Below are 16,424 nucleotides of genomic sequence, written 5' to 3' on the forward strand. Positions count from 1 at the left end.
TCCATATCTAGGGAAAGAGCTTTAGCTTCCCATAGAGCAGAGATGGGGGACCTGTGGCCCTCCAGATGTTGTGGGATTCCAACTCCCATCCAAAATGACCAACAGTCAGGGGGTGGTGGAAGTTCATTAACATCTGGAAGGCCACAGGTTCCCCACCCCTGACTTAGGAGCAGGACCACAACTCAGTGGCAGAGCCCATGCTTTGTGGGAAAAACCATTCCAGGTTCAATCCCTGGCATCTCTAATTAAAAAAAAAAAGATCTCATGAAGTTGGTGAGATGGGAAAGATGCCTTATCAGACACCCTGGTGGGCCACCAACCCTCAAAGGAGACAGTGCTGAGCTACTTTGTCAGGGAGGGGGAATAAATTTTGGCCTAACAGCCTCCACAGTCCATTGAATCCAAAGTTGGAGTGAGTCTCAATTCAGAAATTCCACCCAGGAAGTTGCTTCTCCTGCAGCTGTTTTGCCTGCTTCTGCATCAATTGTGACTATCCTAAAGTAGATGCTTTGTTCCAGGTTTTAATGTCTGCCCTAGATTTCCAAAGGGGAAGCCCATCCATGGGAAACTCTTCCCCTCATTCAACGCTTGCCCTGCCTCAACACACCTCAGGCAAAATGACTCAAAGTGGAAAGAAAGGCTGATCTTGTGGAAAGATCAGGTTTTTTGGGTGTGTACCATGTGGTGGGGTGTGGGGGCTGTTAGGGAAGTGACGCTTCCCCTGTCATGCTCCTTCTGGGGTAGTTTGCCACCTTTGGTCCCCACCCTGCACTAGACCCTCACTTGTGGCTCCTAGAAGCTGTCAGTATGTGACAGCAGCCACAGCTTTGACTGGCTGGGTAAACCAGGGGAGGGTAGCCAATGTTCCAACTAGAATTATTGAACAAAGCAATTCAGCAACATCTGGAAGTTATTCATTCATTGTTTGTTTTAAAAAGGGGGCTATTGAGCATTTTCTGGAGTGTGGACTCTTGAATATGTTCTGTTAGGGCCAATTCATGGCATTGTTTTGGGAAATGGTGTGGTGGGTGACTGGCAAGTGGTGACTGTAATAAAGGCCTCATAGACATCAAAATCTTAATCAAGCACTCCAACAGCCAGACACCCTTGAAAGTGAGGCATAATGGGGATATAATCCTCCTCTTATCTGACCTCAACCTCTGGATGTCCTCTTCCTGAGCATAGAATCATAGAATTGTAGAGATGGAATGAACCCTGAGGGTCATTTAATCCAACCCCCGGCAAACCAGTAATCTAATAAAAGGACCATGCTTACAGCTCAATCCTGACAAAGTCTACTCAGAAGTAAATCCAGTTGAATTCAATGGGGCTTACTCCCAGGTAAATGGAGTTAGGATTGCAGCCTTTGCAATGGCTAGCAAACACAGAGAATTCTAATCTGCATGAAGTTGTGAGAGTAAATTCCATTAAGCGTTGATTTCACAGTAGAACCTGGTTGCTTCACCACATGCCCAAACCACAGTTTATAAGTTCGCCCTTCTCTTTCTGTGCACAGTGGCATGGTGAGCAGCAATCTAGGTGCTTAATGGTGCAACCAGATTGCCTCTTCGTGGTGGATCTGGCATCCAGCAATCAGCTTTGCTGGCAGGGCTGTAGCCTAACAACAGCTTAGCATATCCTTTGCTTTTATGGAAACCCAGTTCGCTTCCTGGAACTTAAGTGCCTAAGTCAGGCATAGGCAAATTCGGCCCTCCAGATGTTTTGGGACTACAACTCCCATCATCCCTAGCTAACAGGACGCAGTGGTCAGGGATGATGGGAATTGTAGTCTCAAAACATCTGGAGGGCCAAGTTTGCCTATGCCTGGCCTAAGTTCACAGGGTTGGGATACCCTGGTCTCTTGAGGGAAGAGACTTCTTGACCAAATGGGCCCTTTCCCTCCTTTGTTCTGAAGGCAGTTCCTTATAACCAGGGCTCTGTGTGCCAAAACAAAACACCCCAAAACTCTGCACCAGTGTGTAGATCCAGATTCCACAGCCCATCAGAATTCATTCTTTTATCCATTGAGAGTACAATCCTATACCATCCTATGCACCCCATGGTGGCTCATCTAATAGCCATAAGAATAGGGGGGAGTTAAATGGGGGTCACACCAGCTCCTTGATTCCCTATTCCCATGTGAATATGCCAGCACCCTGCCCACCCCAAGGGAAAAGCCACAACATGTTATCTCCAAATGTTGTGACCCCACGTGCCGTGATCTCAGTTTTGGTGTTCTCCCTTTGCCCAGGCTAAGGTCCGTGAGCTAGAGGAGAAATGTCGGACGCAAGGCGAGCAATTTAACCTCCTCTCCAAGGAACTGGAAAGGTTTCGGCAGCAAGCTGGGAAGATTGATCTCCTGACGAGTAACTCGTTGGCATCCACGGATATCCCTGGCTCACCTAGCAAATCCCTGTCCCAGTTCATGAACGGAATTGCCACATCCTTAGGCAAAGGTAAGAGCCGAGTGCTTTGGTCCATAGAATGTCTAGAAAGATCTGCCCATTTCTGGAATACAGTGATACCTCGGGTTACATACGCTTCAGGTTACAGACGCTTCAGGTTACAGACTCCGCTAACCCAGAAATAGTGCTTCAGGCTAAGAACTTTGCTTCAGGATAAGAACAGAAATCGGGCTCCGGCGGTGCGGCAGCAGCAGGAGGCCCCATTAGCTAAAGTGGTGCTTCAGGTTAAGAACAGTTTCAGGTTAAGAATGGACCTCTGGAATGAATTAAGTACTTAACCCGAGGTACCACTGTAGTACCACTGTAGCGGGACGCGGGTGGCGCTGTGGGTAAAAGCCTCAGCGCCTAGGGCTTGCCGATCGCAAGGTCGGCGGTTCGAATCCCCGCAGCGGGGTGCGCTCCCACTGCTCGGTCCCAGCGCCTGCCAACCTAGCAGTTCGAAAGCACCCCCGGGTGCAAGTAGATAAATAGGGACCGCTTACTGGCGGGAAGGTAAACAGTGTTTCCGTGTGCTGCGTTGGCTCGCCAGATGCAGCTTGTCACGCTGGCCACGTGACCCGGAAGTGTCTCCGGACAGCGCTGGCCCCCGGCCTCTTGAGTGAGATGGGCGCACAACCCTAGAGTCTGTCAAGACTGGCCCGTACGGGCAGGGGTACCTTTACCTTTACCTTTACCACTGTAGTACCGGAAGCTAGAACAAATCAATGCCATCATGTGTTTCGGAATATCGACGAGTGGTTCATATATAATGCCAAACCATAGTTTGGCATTTCCCCAGCCTGGAGTCCTTCGACTCCCATCAGCACCAGCAGCAGGGTGAATGGTCAGTGACAATGGGAGCTGTAGGCCAACAGCATCCTATGGACATCAGACTGAGGAAGGCTATACGTCATGAACAAACAGACCAGAGCTGCTCCCTCCCTCCTTCCCTTACACCAGGCAGCATGACGAAGTTGATGGAATTCAGCTTTTAGGTCTCCCTCTCCCTCTCTCAACCCCATGTTAAGTGGACCAGGACTGGAAGCTAGAATCAGACCCCATTCTGCAATTCTGCTTTTCAAGGCAAGCACCAATCATAGCTTTCCATTCCAGACAAAATGGCAAGTGATGGGTGGGGAAAGATTGCTGTGTGCAAGGGGAAGAGGGTCATGGAGTGGGGACAGGATTAGCCTAGGGTGCCTTGTTTTTCATTAGGGTGACCACATAGAAGCATCGCCCCCAAATGCATTCCCCACCTAAGAGGACAAAAGAGGAAGCAGGCTTGCATAAAATGTGTGCCTCTGATTTTTATTATGCAAATTATAAATTTCCTAATTATGCAAATAATTGTTGTAATTTAAATATCATATCATAGAGAAGGAAGACTGTGACCAGGTGATCTCTGTCTGCTCGTTAATAATAATAATAATAATAATAATAATAATAATAATAATAATAATAATTTATTATTTGTACCCCGCCCATCTGGCTGGGTTTCCCCAGCCACTCTGGGCGGCTTCCATAGAAACCAAAAATACACTAAAAATATCACTCATTAAAAACTTCCCTGAAGAGGGCTGCCTTAAGATGTCTTCTGAATGTCAGGTAGTTGTTTATCAATAATAATAATTTAATTCTGCCTGGGTTCTGCTGCCTGGGTGCTTACACGTAGTTCATGGGCAATTCAATTCTCTTGCTCCTCTCCCTTAAGGCGCTTTCTCTTTAAACCAGTCCTTCAAATAGAGGGTTCCTTCTGATGGAGAACTATTCTCTGATCGCCCTTCCGACAGAGAAATGTTATCTGTAAAGTCAGACCCAGAACCCTACTGTCCATTCACGTAACACCAGATCATGTCATTGCATCCGTAGCAGCCAAGAGACGCTCAATGAAGTTGAGTGAATCAGTTTTCCTTCTTGAGAACAGTCGTGTGTTCTTTGAAATGTACCACTTCAGACGTCAAGGGAAACAGTTGTTTGTGTGAATGGTAAGAGGCTGGGCTGTGCCCTTGAGCTCTGATCATGCCTTGCTTGACTGGATGGAGGACAGGTAGAAAGGGGTGTGCGAATGTGTGTACAAAGTAGCACAAAGGTAAAAATTAGCATTCATTGTTCCACCCACCAGTGGTGCATGTCCCTTGCCATGTCCCCCCCCCCCCGGGGGGTGGCCCTTGAGCTGGAAAAGCCCCCCCCCAGCCCAGTGTAAAATTTGCAGTTGTCTATTCCCTTTGCATTTTAAGGAACCAGAGGAAGTATTATAATTGTCATGGTCCGGTTCATGGGCGATCAAAGTCCCGGCTGGGGATGTCGGGACCGGGGGCAAGATGGTGGGGTGGGAGCAGGAACGGGAGTCCAGAAGCCAGGAGTCAGGAAGTCCAAGGGTCAGAGAGCCGGGAGTCAAGAAGCCAAGGGTCAGGAAGCAAGGGGTCACGAAGTCAAGGGTCCGAGGATCAAGGAGTCAAACACAGGAAGGCAGGAAGTGTGTTGCTGTGGCAAAGAGCCAAAGGGAAATGCTGACCTTATATCCCTTCAAGGCTCTTGCCACCAGGTGCTGTGAGTTACCAATCAGCCTCGCCTGTGTGGCTGCGCCTTGCCTCTCCAGAACAAACTTAGGAAGGCCCCAGTCCTGCAAAGTCTTATTGGTCACAGGGCCTGGCTCCTGCACGCACACCTGACAATAATCTAGAAATTGAAGAGGAACATTGCAGGGTCATCGTTCCCTCTGTTCCCACTTCTACTTTCTCTTGCCTTGCTGATTGCAGTGTTCCTTAAGTCATACATTTCCTAAACCATCACCTAAAAGCGGCGTAGCTAGCCGCTCGGGTGCGGTCCTGCTGTAGGGCTGCTGAGGGAGAGGCGGAGGGCAGGCGCAAGTCCCACGCTGCCATTTCAGGCAACGCGGAGCCCACAGGAGCCCAAGCCCCAACGTCACTCCCAGGAGAGACATGTGGCTGGGCCACACTGCAGGCCCCGCAGTAAGTGCCAGCCTCCGCAGTGTGGCACCCAGTGCCAGCCGCATTTCGTTACGTTTGTTGACTGAACTAAAAAGTTTCATGAGCCCATTTTTTTAAAAAAAGGAACCTCATATTTTTGTCATGTTGTCACCCCCCTCAGTGATGACACCCGGGGCAGACCGCACCCCCTTCCTCTGCTACTGCCTAAAAGCTTTTGTTTGGTTCGTTTGGGGTGGTGGTGGGGCTTTGGCTGAGGCTTTTCTGTCTTGCCAATTGTAGCTACTGCTAACTAGCAGAGCCTCGTCTCCTTAGCTTGCTTTTAAGTGCATCAATAATTTCCAAAGGTCACAGCTGCATCGCTGGCTGGAGGGTCACCCGAGGACACTTGGAACCATTCCAGTCTGCCAATTTGCACACGTAATTCTGTCTCCCACAGGCCCTTGCCCTCTCTCTGATGAGGCTTGGCGCTGGCAAGTTGGGCCAATTCGGATGTCACATGTGCATGTGCTTATTACTGAACAAACGCTTGCCAGTTCAACTACAAAGCTGTGTGTTGTGAGTTGAGGAAGTTTCCCTATTATTTTCCTTAGAGCTAGCAGACATCTGATATTGGATTTCTGGGTGAGTTTAAATAAACGTGCATGTATCTGGCTTGACCCTTATATGAAGTCGTGGGCAGAGCCTGGAAAGGCTCGTTTTAAAAAGGAACTAGTCCAAATTCAATTTGTCTGAAAAGTAACTAATTCCAGATAACACTCACCCTTTTACAAAATGAATTCGTTCTGTGCATGTTTCAATTCAAGTTCATCCTCTGTGGGTTGAGGCAGGGGTGGAATTAAGCATTCAGAACGTTACAAACTACCGCAGTGGAAAGCATCAAAACAGTCACACACACAATGCAATGTGAATAGTTTGATTTATTTCCCCCCAATGATTGTGCATTTTAAAGGCCCAAAGAGTCTATAAACAGTTAAAAACACACACACATGAGAATGAGCTCGTCCAGAGTTCTACCCTGAAACAAACCTCATTCATGTTTAGGTCACCTGGCAATTATGGGAACTGCTTTCAGATGTCTTTGAGCAGATTTGGTGCACTTTGTTAAACTCAACCTTGTTCAATCCAAATTCTGCTTGTGGGAAACATTCCTGCTTCTGTGTATACAAGGAAACCTTACTGGGCCATACCCAACGCCCAACAGATATTCCTGATCATATGCCACCATCTGAGCAACCATCTGAGCCATCTGAGCAACCATCACTTTGGATTTAATAGATTTTTACCCTGCTCTTCAAATAGAATTTACCAGGGTGACCAAACACAATGCCTTGCAGCAGGTATCTAAGTGGAGGTTGGAAGACTCTCTGTCAGGGATGCTGTAGTTGCGGGATTCCTGCACTGAGCAAAGGTTGGACCCTTGCAACTAAGGGCCCAACTTCCATAGCATTCTTCTCTCATCCATCACCTGGACCGGCTCTGACATTAAACAGAGTGAAGCATCTGCCTCAGATGGTGAATGTGGTGGGATGCTGGGGCTGGTGTTTGCAAGGATGTAAGAAGGCAGAGATTTTCCTTCCAACCTGTTTTATCCAGAGTCAGCAGTGTTTCTGCTTCATGGCAGTTCGGTTTCAGCCAAATACTATGTTAGTCGCTGTCTGCTGTTTAATGGAATCTACCTAATTATTTCTGCAGCTAATGAATTTAATGTAATTATTGACATAATTATTTCCACACTATTTATTTTAATGCAAAGGCTGTTCACTTCGATGCAAAATATGCACAGTTTAAGTGGGAAAGTAACCATTATGATTGCGTATCATTTGTAGACTGAAAATGAAAACAGCAAGTGCCATTTTGTATTTATTTACAGTGGACGCTCGGGTTGCAAACGTGATCCGTGTGGGAAGCATGTTCGCAACCCGCAGCATTCGCAACTCGCAGCACCGTGCGTGCGCATGCACAGGTTGCTATTTGGCACTTCTGCGCATGCGCAAAGCACAATTTAGCGCTTCTGCACATGCGCGACCGTCAAAACGTGGAAGTAACCTGTACTGGTATTTCCGGATTTGGCGCGTCCGTAACCTGAAAAAACACAACCTGAAGCCTCTGTAACCCGAGGTATGACTGTATTTTATTTCAGAAAGTTTATACACCGCTTGGCTGTAAAAAAAAAAAAAGTCAACGCAGTTAGCATAGAATAAAATGATCAGAAGAAAACATTTCAAAACAAAAAAATCAGCAATGAGTCACAAAAAGATTAAAGCATACATCCATTTGCTGGGCTGATTTTTATTGTGGACATGGGACAAATGAGCAAACACCAGCAATTACTGCTTCTCTCTGTATTTTCATCAGATTTTTTCTTTGACATTCCTGGGCGTTGGAGCAATCTTTTCAAACTTCCAGAACCTGAAAAGCTGAATTATGGACTGTTGCCATGTGAACACACTTTGGGTTCAGAGCTGGGACGTGGGAAATGTAAAAACAAAAAGCTTTGTCAGGTTGCATTAAATTGTACAAGCCAAATCCACTTTGAAAAGTCACACAAGTCTTCCAGCTGCAGCCAACTGGGAATCCGTTCTGGGTAAAAAGATAGCAATCTTCTTGGCACAGCCAATCAGTAGGATATTCTGTTCATCAGATATCAAGGACAGTTTAATGCGCTCTCCTGGGCGTTCAGAATAGTCCATAATTGATCAATCAATAGCAGTATGAATTACTTTGTGCAAATGTTCTTTAAGTGCTGCTGGCTAATTTGTGCCCTGAGACCTTTAAATTGAGGAGTCTGCCACACTGCAGTGTTTTCTGTTAGTGAATACTTTTGCTTTCCGTGGGGCTCTTGCCTGGGCCTTATTTAGGAGATGGCTGAATACCAGTTTCTAGGAATTACAACTGAGGAGGGCACTGTTGCACTCATGTCCTGCTTCCAAGTTTACCAGAAGCATTGGGATGCTCAATGTAAGAGCAGGGAGTGGGACTAGTTGGGCCTTTCTAGTCCAGGAGAGCCTTGTGTTCTTAGGGCCATTCCATACAAGGCTAAATTTGCCATTGAGCACCCCATCTCCCCAACCCACACACCCCACCACCCATATTTCATACCCTCCTTGTTTTCACCTCACTGGAATGTGCCCTTGAATTCTGACAATGCCTCTTGCTCACCTGGATGGACAGACATGTGTGAGTGTAAACAAAATGGTTGGTGTACAAATTGTTAGAATATTCCATTCCACCTTAAGGGAGAGGCATAATTGTTGTGTGTCACATGCCTGTTTACACTCCAGCACAGCTTGCTGGGAACTTCCGTTTGTGTATAACTTTCGCTTTTAGCGTTCTTGCTTTGGACACGAAGGGGATCAGACATGTTTTCCTTTTGTCCAGATGTATGCTGAATAAACTGCTTGTAAATATGCTTACACAGCCTCTCCTTCTACTTCTGTTTGCACGTTATCTCTGCTGACTTGCGTGCCCCAGCTTCTGAAGCTGTTGGTTGCAGGTGCTGCAACAAGGACTGGCGATTGACCTGCACACTGGCTGGTGGGCTGGAGCTAGCTGGGGGCCTGCCAATTGCCCCATTTCCTTGCCAACACAAATGTCTTTGCTGCACTCACTTTTGCTTTGGGCTCTCTGCCCATCACCAGTAGCATATGGGCCTCAGAAAGTTGCCCACAAGGGAATGATGTGAGCCCTGGGGGTCATAAAGGTTCTTCACCCCTGGTCTAGATAAATATGCTCAGGCGACTGGGATGATTTCATCTGGGAAGGAATGGTGCTCACAGTTTACAGTGATGCAGAATAATTAAAGCCAATTGCAGAGGATGAGTCATGGCGTCAGCCTCTGAAAGCCAGCTGTTTATGTGCTTCAAGATGCTTTCTGGGGTTCAGAACAGAATCTGGGGAACTTGGGCTGACTAGCAGATTTCCTGCAGATCCCTTGCAGAAACTGAATCAGTGGTACGCTTAAGTAATTATTATTATTTATTAAATTTGTATACCACTCTTCATCCGTAGATATCACAACATAAAAAAACACAAAATACAGTGGTACCTCTGGTTACGAACTTAATTCGTTCTGGAGGTCCGTTCTTAACCTGAAACCATTCTTAACCTGAGGTACCACTTTAGCTAATGGGGCCTCCTGCTGCCGCCTGCTCATCCTGAGGTAAAGTTCTTAACCCAAGGTACTACTTCCGGGTTAGCGGAGTCTGTAACCTGAAGTGTTTGTAACCCAAGGTGTTTGTAACCCGAGGTACCACTGTACATAATAAAAACAAAAACAAACCAATGACCCTTCAGTCATCTCATGGAGGAGGAGCATGAATAATGGCCTCGGGCAATGATCGCAGGGTCTGGCTCGGTTCATATGGAGAGAGGTGGTCCTTGAGGTATTGCAGTCCTGAGTAATGTCAGGCTCTAGACTTATTTGTCGTACTCCACTCCCTCTTTAAGATAGCAATGTGTCTTCTTTTACTTAATTCAAAATGTAGCTAACCAGGGTCTTGTGAATAGGGCCCTGGAAGCCTGCCTTGAGAGCACCTCTGGGCCAAACACCCACAAACGTGAGTTTGGAAAGGGTGCACCCATATTTGTGTACAAGCAGGAGGGGGAAAGGGCATTTTCTTCTTTAACCAAAGTGTTGGGACTCCACAGGGCTTTTTGACAAGGTGGTCGTACCCCATCCGGTGCGGAATTAGGTCCTTGACTTTTTGACAAAATCTATAAATGCTGCAGCAAGTTGTGTCTACAAAATGGCCGTTTTGAAGAAGAAGGGTTCTTTTTTTAGGGGGGGGGAGGGAGGGACGTGCCGTACTCTGTTTGCCTCTGCTCTACACTGTTGTTCCCTGGGAGCTGCAAATATGGAAGCAGAAAATAGCAAATGGAGCCTAATTATATCAGCAGTAGCAGCAGCTGTAGCAAAGCCACAGCGGCCAATTTAGGACGGTGCTGACATCCTCAAATATCCTCTCCGAACCTCTCTGCCTCCCTCCCCCTTCCTTTTAATTAAAATAGTCTACAGTCTACTTTTCAAAGCCTGGATCTGTGCATATGGTTCAGGGTGAAAATTTATATCTGACTCATCCAGGTCTCTGACTCGAAATCAGTTCAAAAAATTAGTTTGCTGTTGCCTGCTCTTTTCTGCTCTCTGGTGAGCCTTACACCTGTCATTTCTTCCCTAGCCCAGACTACATGTTGTGGGGCTTCATAGCCCTACTAATTGCAGATAGACAATACAATGCTTCCTGTCATGCCCTTTGCTGTAAAACAGTTGCCTGGAGGTGGTGATGCCATCGTGCAAGGTGTTGATGCAAACTGCAAACTTAGGACCAATCTGAAGAGTCCTTCTTGTGGTACAGCCCTTTCCAGCCAGAAAGAACGAGGTTTAGTGTCCAAATATATAGAGAGCTAATCCCGGCTTTCCTGAGTGAGATACACATGTTTGTGCCCCATTCTTACATTACTCCTTCCCCCATTGTTTAGCCATGCTTTAAAGATCTCCGGGTGCCTGAAAAAGACCCATTTATTAAGTGTTCATCCTGATTTTCTTGTATAAAGCTTCCATGGGAATTAGACGGTGCCTGCTTTTTATTGAGCATTCTTTCTGATTTGTTTGCAAGGCAGTTATGCCAGAATGAGCGTCCTGATTTGATTACGGTTATGCATTTCCATGAATCAATCATATATCTGATACCTTCTTTATGCATTTCCCCATCACTTCCCTAACAGCAAAAAGTGGATTTGTTGGGTTCACACCTACACCATACATTTAAATCACATTCAATACACATTTTAAACACTAGGCATCTCACAGGGAATCCTGGGAACTGTAATTTAGCCATCACAGGACACAGTTTCTGGCACACTTGGCACACTACCACTCCCAGGATTGTTTAGGGCAGGGGTTAGCAACCCACGGCTCCGGAGCCGCATGTGGCTCTTTTACACCTTTGCCGCAGCTCCGGGGTGGATACTAGCGAGGGGAGGAGGTGCATTGTGTGCCCCGACACTCCCCACTGTTTTAAATGTCACAATGGTTTTGCGGCTCCCAGTTTTTTTTCCCTTCGGTCCAAGTGGCTCTTTTTGTCTTAAAGGTTGCAGACCCCTGGTTTAGGGGAAGCCATGAGCTTCAAATGCATGATGTAGATTTGTGACAGAGAGCTTTGATCCACTTTAATTGTACTCTCCTAAATTTGAATGTGTGGAGAGGCTTATTACGGCCATTCTTTTCATGTGGTAAGCAGTTAATTTGCCAGAGTTCACCACCTAGTCCTGGCAATTACATGCCCACTTCAGCGCTAAGCTTTCCCTGCCACACAATGTGTGAAATGGTCCAAAATGTGAGCAAGTTAAAATGAGACAGATACACCAACCCTTTGCAAGTTATCTCTCCATCCCCCCACCCCTGCTTAAGATTCACAAACATTTCCTTCTTGCCCGCTGAAGTTTGAGCCATCAGCCTTTATCTATGCAGAGATGGCATCTGGTTCTGGAGGGCTCCCTGCGGTCTGGACTCTTTAGCCCTGTGGAGTGCCCTTCATTTTGCCTACAGTAGAAGCGATTTCTCAGGGCAGCTATAAAACAAAATGGCTGTGTTTCAGAGACACTCAAGTCTATCTTAGCACCATGCAGATACTGCAAGTAGACTGCAGCTATGTCATAGAGACATAGACTATTAATTTCTGGGAGAAGATGAAAATAGTAATAAGGTGTGTGTCAAATGCTGTTTGGGCAGCTCTTGGTATGAAAGTTGTGTTTTTTTGGAAATGCCCTCAAAACAACAATCCCAAACATACCCCCCCCCATTTTGTTTGTGACTGTCTTTGTTACCCCTTTAGAACCATTTCTTCTCTCTCTCCTTCTCCACACATTCTCAGCCAATTAGGGGTCACAGGGTGAATGTGATAACATAAGGTCATCCAAGGGTAGTCAATGTGGTTGACTCTCCAGATGTTATTTGGACTCCACCTGTTGGAGGGTTGATGAAAGGGGTTGTCCTGCAACAGTTGAAGGGTGCCACACTAGTGATGTGGTGGTGTCAAGTAGATGTAAGTGAACACAAAGGCTTGTAATTCATGTGCGGAATGCATAGAGGGGAGGACACTGACAAACTGGAACGTGTCCAGAGGAGGGCAACCAAAATGGTCAAAGGTCTGGAAACAATGCCTTATGAGGAACGACTAAGGGAGCTGGGCATGTTTAGCCTGGAGAAGAGGAGGTTAAGGGGTGATATGATAGCCATGTTCAAATATATAAAAGGATGTCATATAGAGGAGGGAGAAAGGTTATTTTCTGCTGCTCCAGAGAAGCGGACACGGAGCAATGGATCCAAATTACAAGAAAGAAGATTCCACCTAAACATTAGGAAGAACTTCCTGACAGTAAGAGCTGTTGGACAGTGGAATTTGCTGCCAAGGAGTGTGGTGGAGTCTCCTTCTTTGGAGGTCTTTAAGCAGAGGCTTGACAACCATATGTCAGGAGTGCTCCGATGGTGTTTACTGCTTGGCAGGGGGTTGGACTCGATGGCCCTTGTGGTCTCTTCCAACTCTATGATTCTATGATTCTAAGCAAAGACAGCAGGGCTCCCTGATTTGTTGTCATCCACCTATATGGTGGACTCATTGCCATACAGGGGTCAGCAAACGTTTTCAGCAGGGGGCCTGTCCACTGTCCCTCAGACCTTGTGGGGGCCCAAACTATATGGGGGGGGATGAATGAATTCCTATGCCCCACAAATAACCCAGAGATGCATTTTAAATAAAAGGGCACATTCTAGTCATGTAAAAACATGCTGATTCCCGGACCGTCTGGGGGCCGGATTTAGAAGACGATTGGGCCGGATCCAGCCTACCCATGCCATAGGACAGTAACAAGGAGAATTGGCCTTTGCAATCTGCCTTCCTCCTCAAATCATCCTAAACAGCTGCTCTCCTGTTCGACATTCAGCACCATTGCTGTTGGACAGCTCCCTTATCTTGTTCAGAAGGCCAGAAACAGCACATTGCAGCCTTAAGAATCCCCATTTGGGATGTTCCTTGAGCTCCATGTGGGAAGCAACTGGTGTACAGGATTTGGGAGAGGCAGATGGGATTTGAAACCAACTCAATACCATGTAGCCAACATGATGAGCTAATTGATACCTTTTGGGAAAATGTTAGCTCCCTCCAAAGCTCTCTCTTAAAAAATAATAATACTCATAATTGGTGATTGATTTCTAAGTCAAGCTGAGAGGAGTTCATTCATCACTAATCTTCATATGTTCAAGCTACCACTCTCTTGATACACCTTTCTGGACTCTGGGTTGGTTCTAGGGGTACAGCTGTTCCTCTTCGGAGCCCACGGACATCCTGTTGCCAATGTTAGTGTATGGATATGCTTAGGAAGGAGGGGAAGTTGTCTCCCATCACTGGTTGTGTAATGGGAACTGTCCAAAAGATGTGATTTGGTGTTCTAAGTAAGCCAAGACTAAGTAACATAGGCAGCTGTCAGAGGTAAGCCAAGAGATGGGGGGCTCAGGAGTCCTGCCCACCCCTGTAATCTAAAATCAGTAGCTAAGGGGGCTGGAACATAATTATTATTATTATTATTATTATTATTATTATTATTATTATTATTTGTGTGTTACTGCAAGATTGCCACTATACCTGCCAGTTTCCTGAGATGTTACTTCCTTTCTCTTTTTCACACAGGTCATGAAAGCTCCTCAGGAGGCCACTGTGTGATCTCAGAGTTCATACGACCCCTACAACTATCCGGTGACAAACCAGAGCAATTGTCCATCAAGCCAACTTTCCTGTCCCGGTCCCGATCTGGCAGCCCAAGATGCAGGTTTGAATCAGACGTAAGTTGAAAATGGCTTTGGACAAACCTGACTCTTCTTCAACTGTTGGGACTAGTTTTTAGTTAAGAAGGGCTCATGATATAGATCAGGCTTAAGGAACCTTTGGCTCTCCAGAGGTTTCTTCACACACACACACACACACACACACACACACACACACACACATTCAGTTTTCAAAAATTTACAGATACAGGCCTTACAATCACATACTTCCAATATAAATGCATATTAAACTTCCCCCCTTTGGTGGTTTCTTATTTGAATTTTTAACACTTCATTTCCCACTGTACTCCATTTTTTAGTTATTCTAGAATTTGTCTTGATAATAATTTTAATTGCTTGATTTAAGTTAGCCCTACTAATGCACTTACTTGCATCCCATAATTTTTTAGATATTCTACAAATGTTCCCCACTCTTTAATCATTTTCCTCCCTCTTGATTTCTTACTGCACCTGTTAATTCTGCCATTTCGGCATAATCCATTGGTTTAATCAGCCACTCTTCCTTGGTTGGTACAGCATCCTCTTTCCACCTCTGGGCAAATACCATTCTGGCTGCAGTTGTGGCATACATAAACAAATTTTCAGGTCCTTCAGAATCTCTGTATTCTCCGTTTGGTCATGCTTGCTGGGGCTAAGGGGAGTTTAGCAACATCTGGAGGGCCAAAGGTTCCCCATACATGATGTAGGTAAGATGATTGTGTGCACCAATCCCAAGGAAAATGGTCAAGTTTGCATGTTGAGTACAAACAAAAGTCAGAATGTTTTATTATATTTTTAAAATTTTGTTGGAAGCTGCCTAGAGTGGCTGGGGAAACCCAGCCAGATGGGTGGGGTATAAATTCATCATCATCATCATCATTATTATTAAAACAAAAATTGAGGCACCTTGGAAACAGCAGACTTCCTCCTCTCCTCACACCCCTGCTCCCTTATCCTCTTATGTCCCTCCAGTCCTTTTGAGATGAACCAAAATTCCCTATTTTGTCCAACCCAGTGAACTATGGTTTTGCACTTGCCCTGCAAACTAGGCTCATAACCTAGGATCAAATCCAGGGCAAGTAGTATCCATTATTTGCTGGTTCTGGTGAAATGACAAACAATTGTTCACCTCAGGCATGGCTCAAGGGGGAGTTTAGTCATGGTGGGCAGGGGAGGGCAGGGAGTGCTGATTCTCATTGCTCACTCAAGAAACGCAAAACTTTGGTCTGTTGCTATGTCTGAACACTCCGGTGTTACCTGAGCAGTTACCCCTGTAATGATTCTAGACCTCTTCCTGTTTTAATTGCTGGATAACCAGACATATATAATGTAGAGGGAGCCTTGCGTCAATGGAGACAGCCAAGAAGAGGGTACACCACAGCTCTGTTGGTTTTTAAAATAATGATGTCAGCAGTGGTGCTAGAGGGGAAACACTCTGAATAAGATATAAGAAAATGATATTGAAATGTCAGGACATGCTTATGGGGGTAAGTTTACACTGTGCTTTTCTTTTTTTTCTACCCATCCCAACATTTTAAAAGAAATGCTCTTGTATGTGTTTATGCACATATGCATTCACCTTTCACTTTACTTTGTATGGTACTTGATACTTGAATTAACAACACGCACCCCACTTACATCAGGAATCAGCTCCACTCCCAAGTGGAGCCAATCCCAGTAGTGTTTGCATTTTGATCCAAATTCAAAAGGTGTCAATCACAAGCCCCTCTTGCAGAGTGCAGCTTAAGAGTTCAGATTGTTCCTTTGCAGACACATCAGGTTGGACTGTTTGACATGAATGGGGTAAAAGTGTGCATACCTTCTATACACACTTTGTTGTTGTTGTTGTTGTTTAGTCGTTTAGTCGTGTCAAACTCTTTGTGACCCCGTGGACCAGAGCACGCCAGGCACTCCTGTCTTCCACTGCCTCCCGCAGTCTGGTCAAACTCATGTTGGTAGCTTCGAGAACACTATCCAACCATCTCGTCCTCTGTCGTCCCCTTCACCTTGTGCCCTCCATCTTTCCCAACATCAGGGTCTTTTCCAGGGAGTCTTCTCTTCTCCTGAGGTGGCCAAAGTCTTGGAGCCTCAGCTTCACGATCTGTCCTTCCAGTGAGCACTCAGGGCTGATTTCCTTCAGAATAGATAGGTTTGATCTTCTTGCAGTCCATGGGACTCTCAAGAGTCTCCTCCAGCACCATAATTCAAAAGCAT

General features: G+C 46.0%; 1 protein-coding gene across 20 annotated transcripts in view; it reads left to right on the top strand.

Annotated features, from left to right (window-relative positions):
- RIMBP2 (RIMS binding protein 2) overlaps positions 1 to 16,424 on the top strand; it is a 296,295-nt gene that overhangs the window by 228,560 nt on the left and 51,311 nt on the right. For all 20 annotated transcript variants that reach the window (XM_028709315.2, XM_077920566.1, XM_077920567.1 and 17 more), the window contains 2 exons: positions 2,252 to 2,456; positions 14,077 to 14,228. In XM_028709315.2, coding sequence (XP_028565148.2) covers positions 2,252 to 2,456; positions 14,077 to 14,228 — 357 coding nt within the window. The remainder of the gene's footprint in view (positions 1 to 2,251; positions 2,457 to 14,076; positions 14,229 to 16,424) is intronic.

The sequence above is a fragment of the Podarcis muralis genome, chromosome 16 (assembly GCF_964188315.1).
Source record: "Podarcis muralis chromosome 16, rPodMur119.hap1.1, whole genome shotgun sequence".
NCBI classification, from domain to species: domain Eukaryota; kingdom Metazoa; phylum Chordata; class Lepidosauria; order Squamata; family Lacertidae; genus Podarcis; species Podarcis muralis.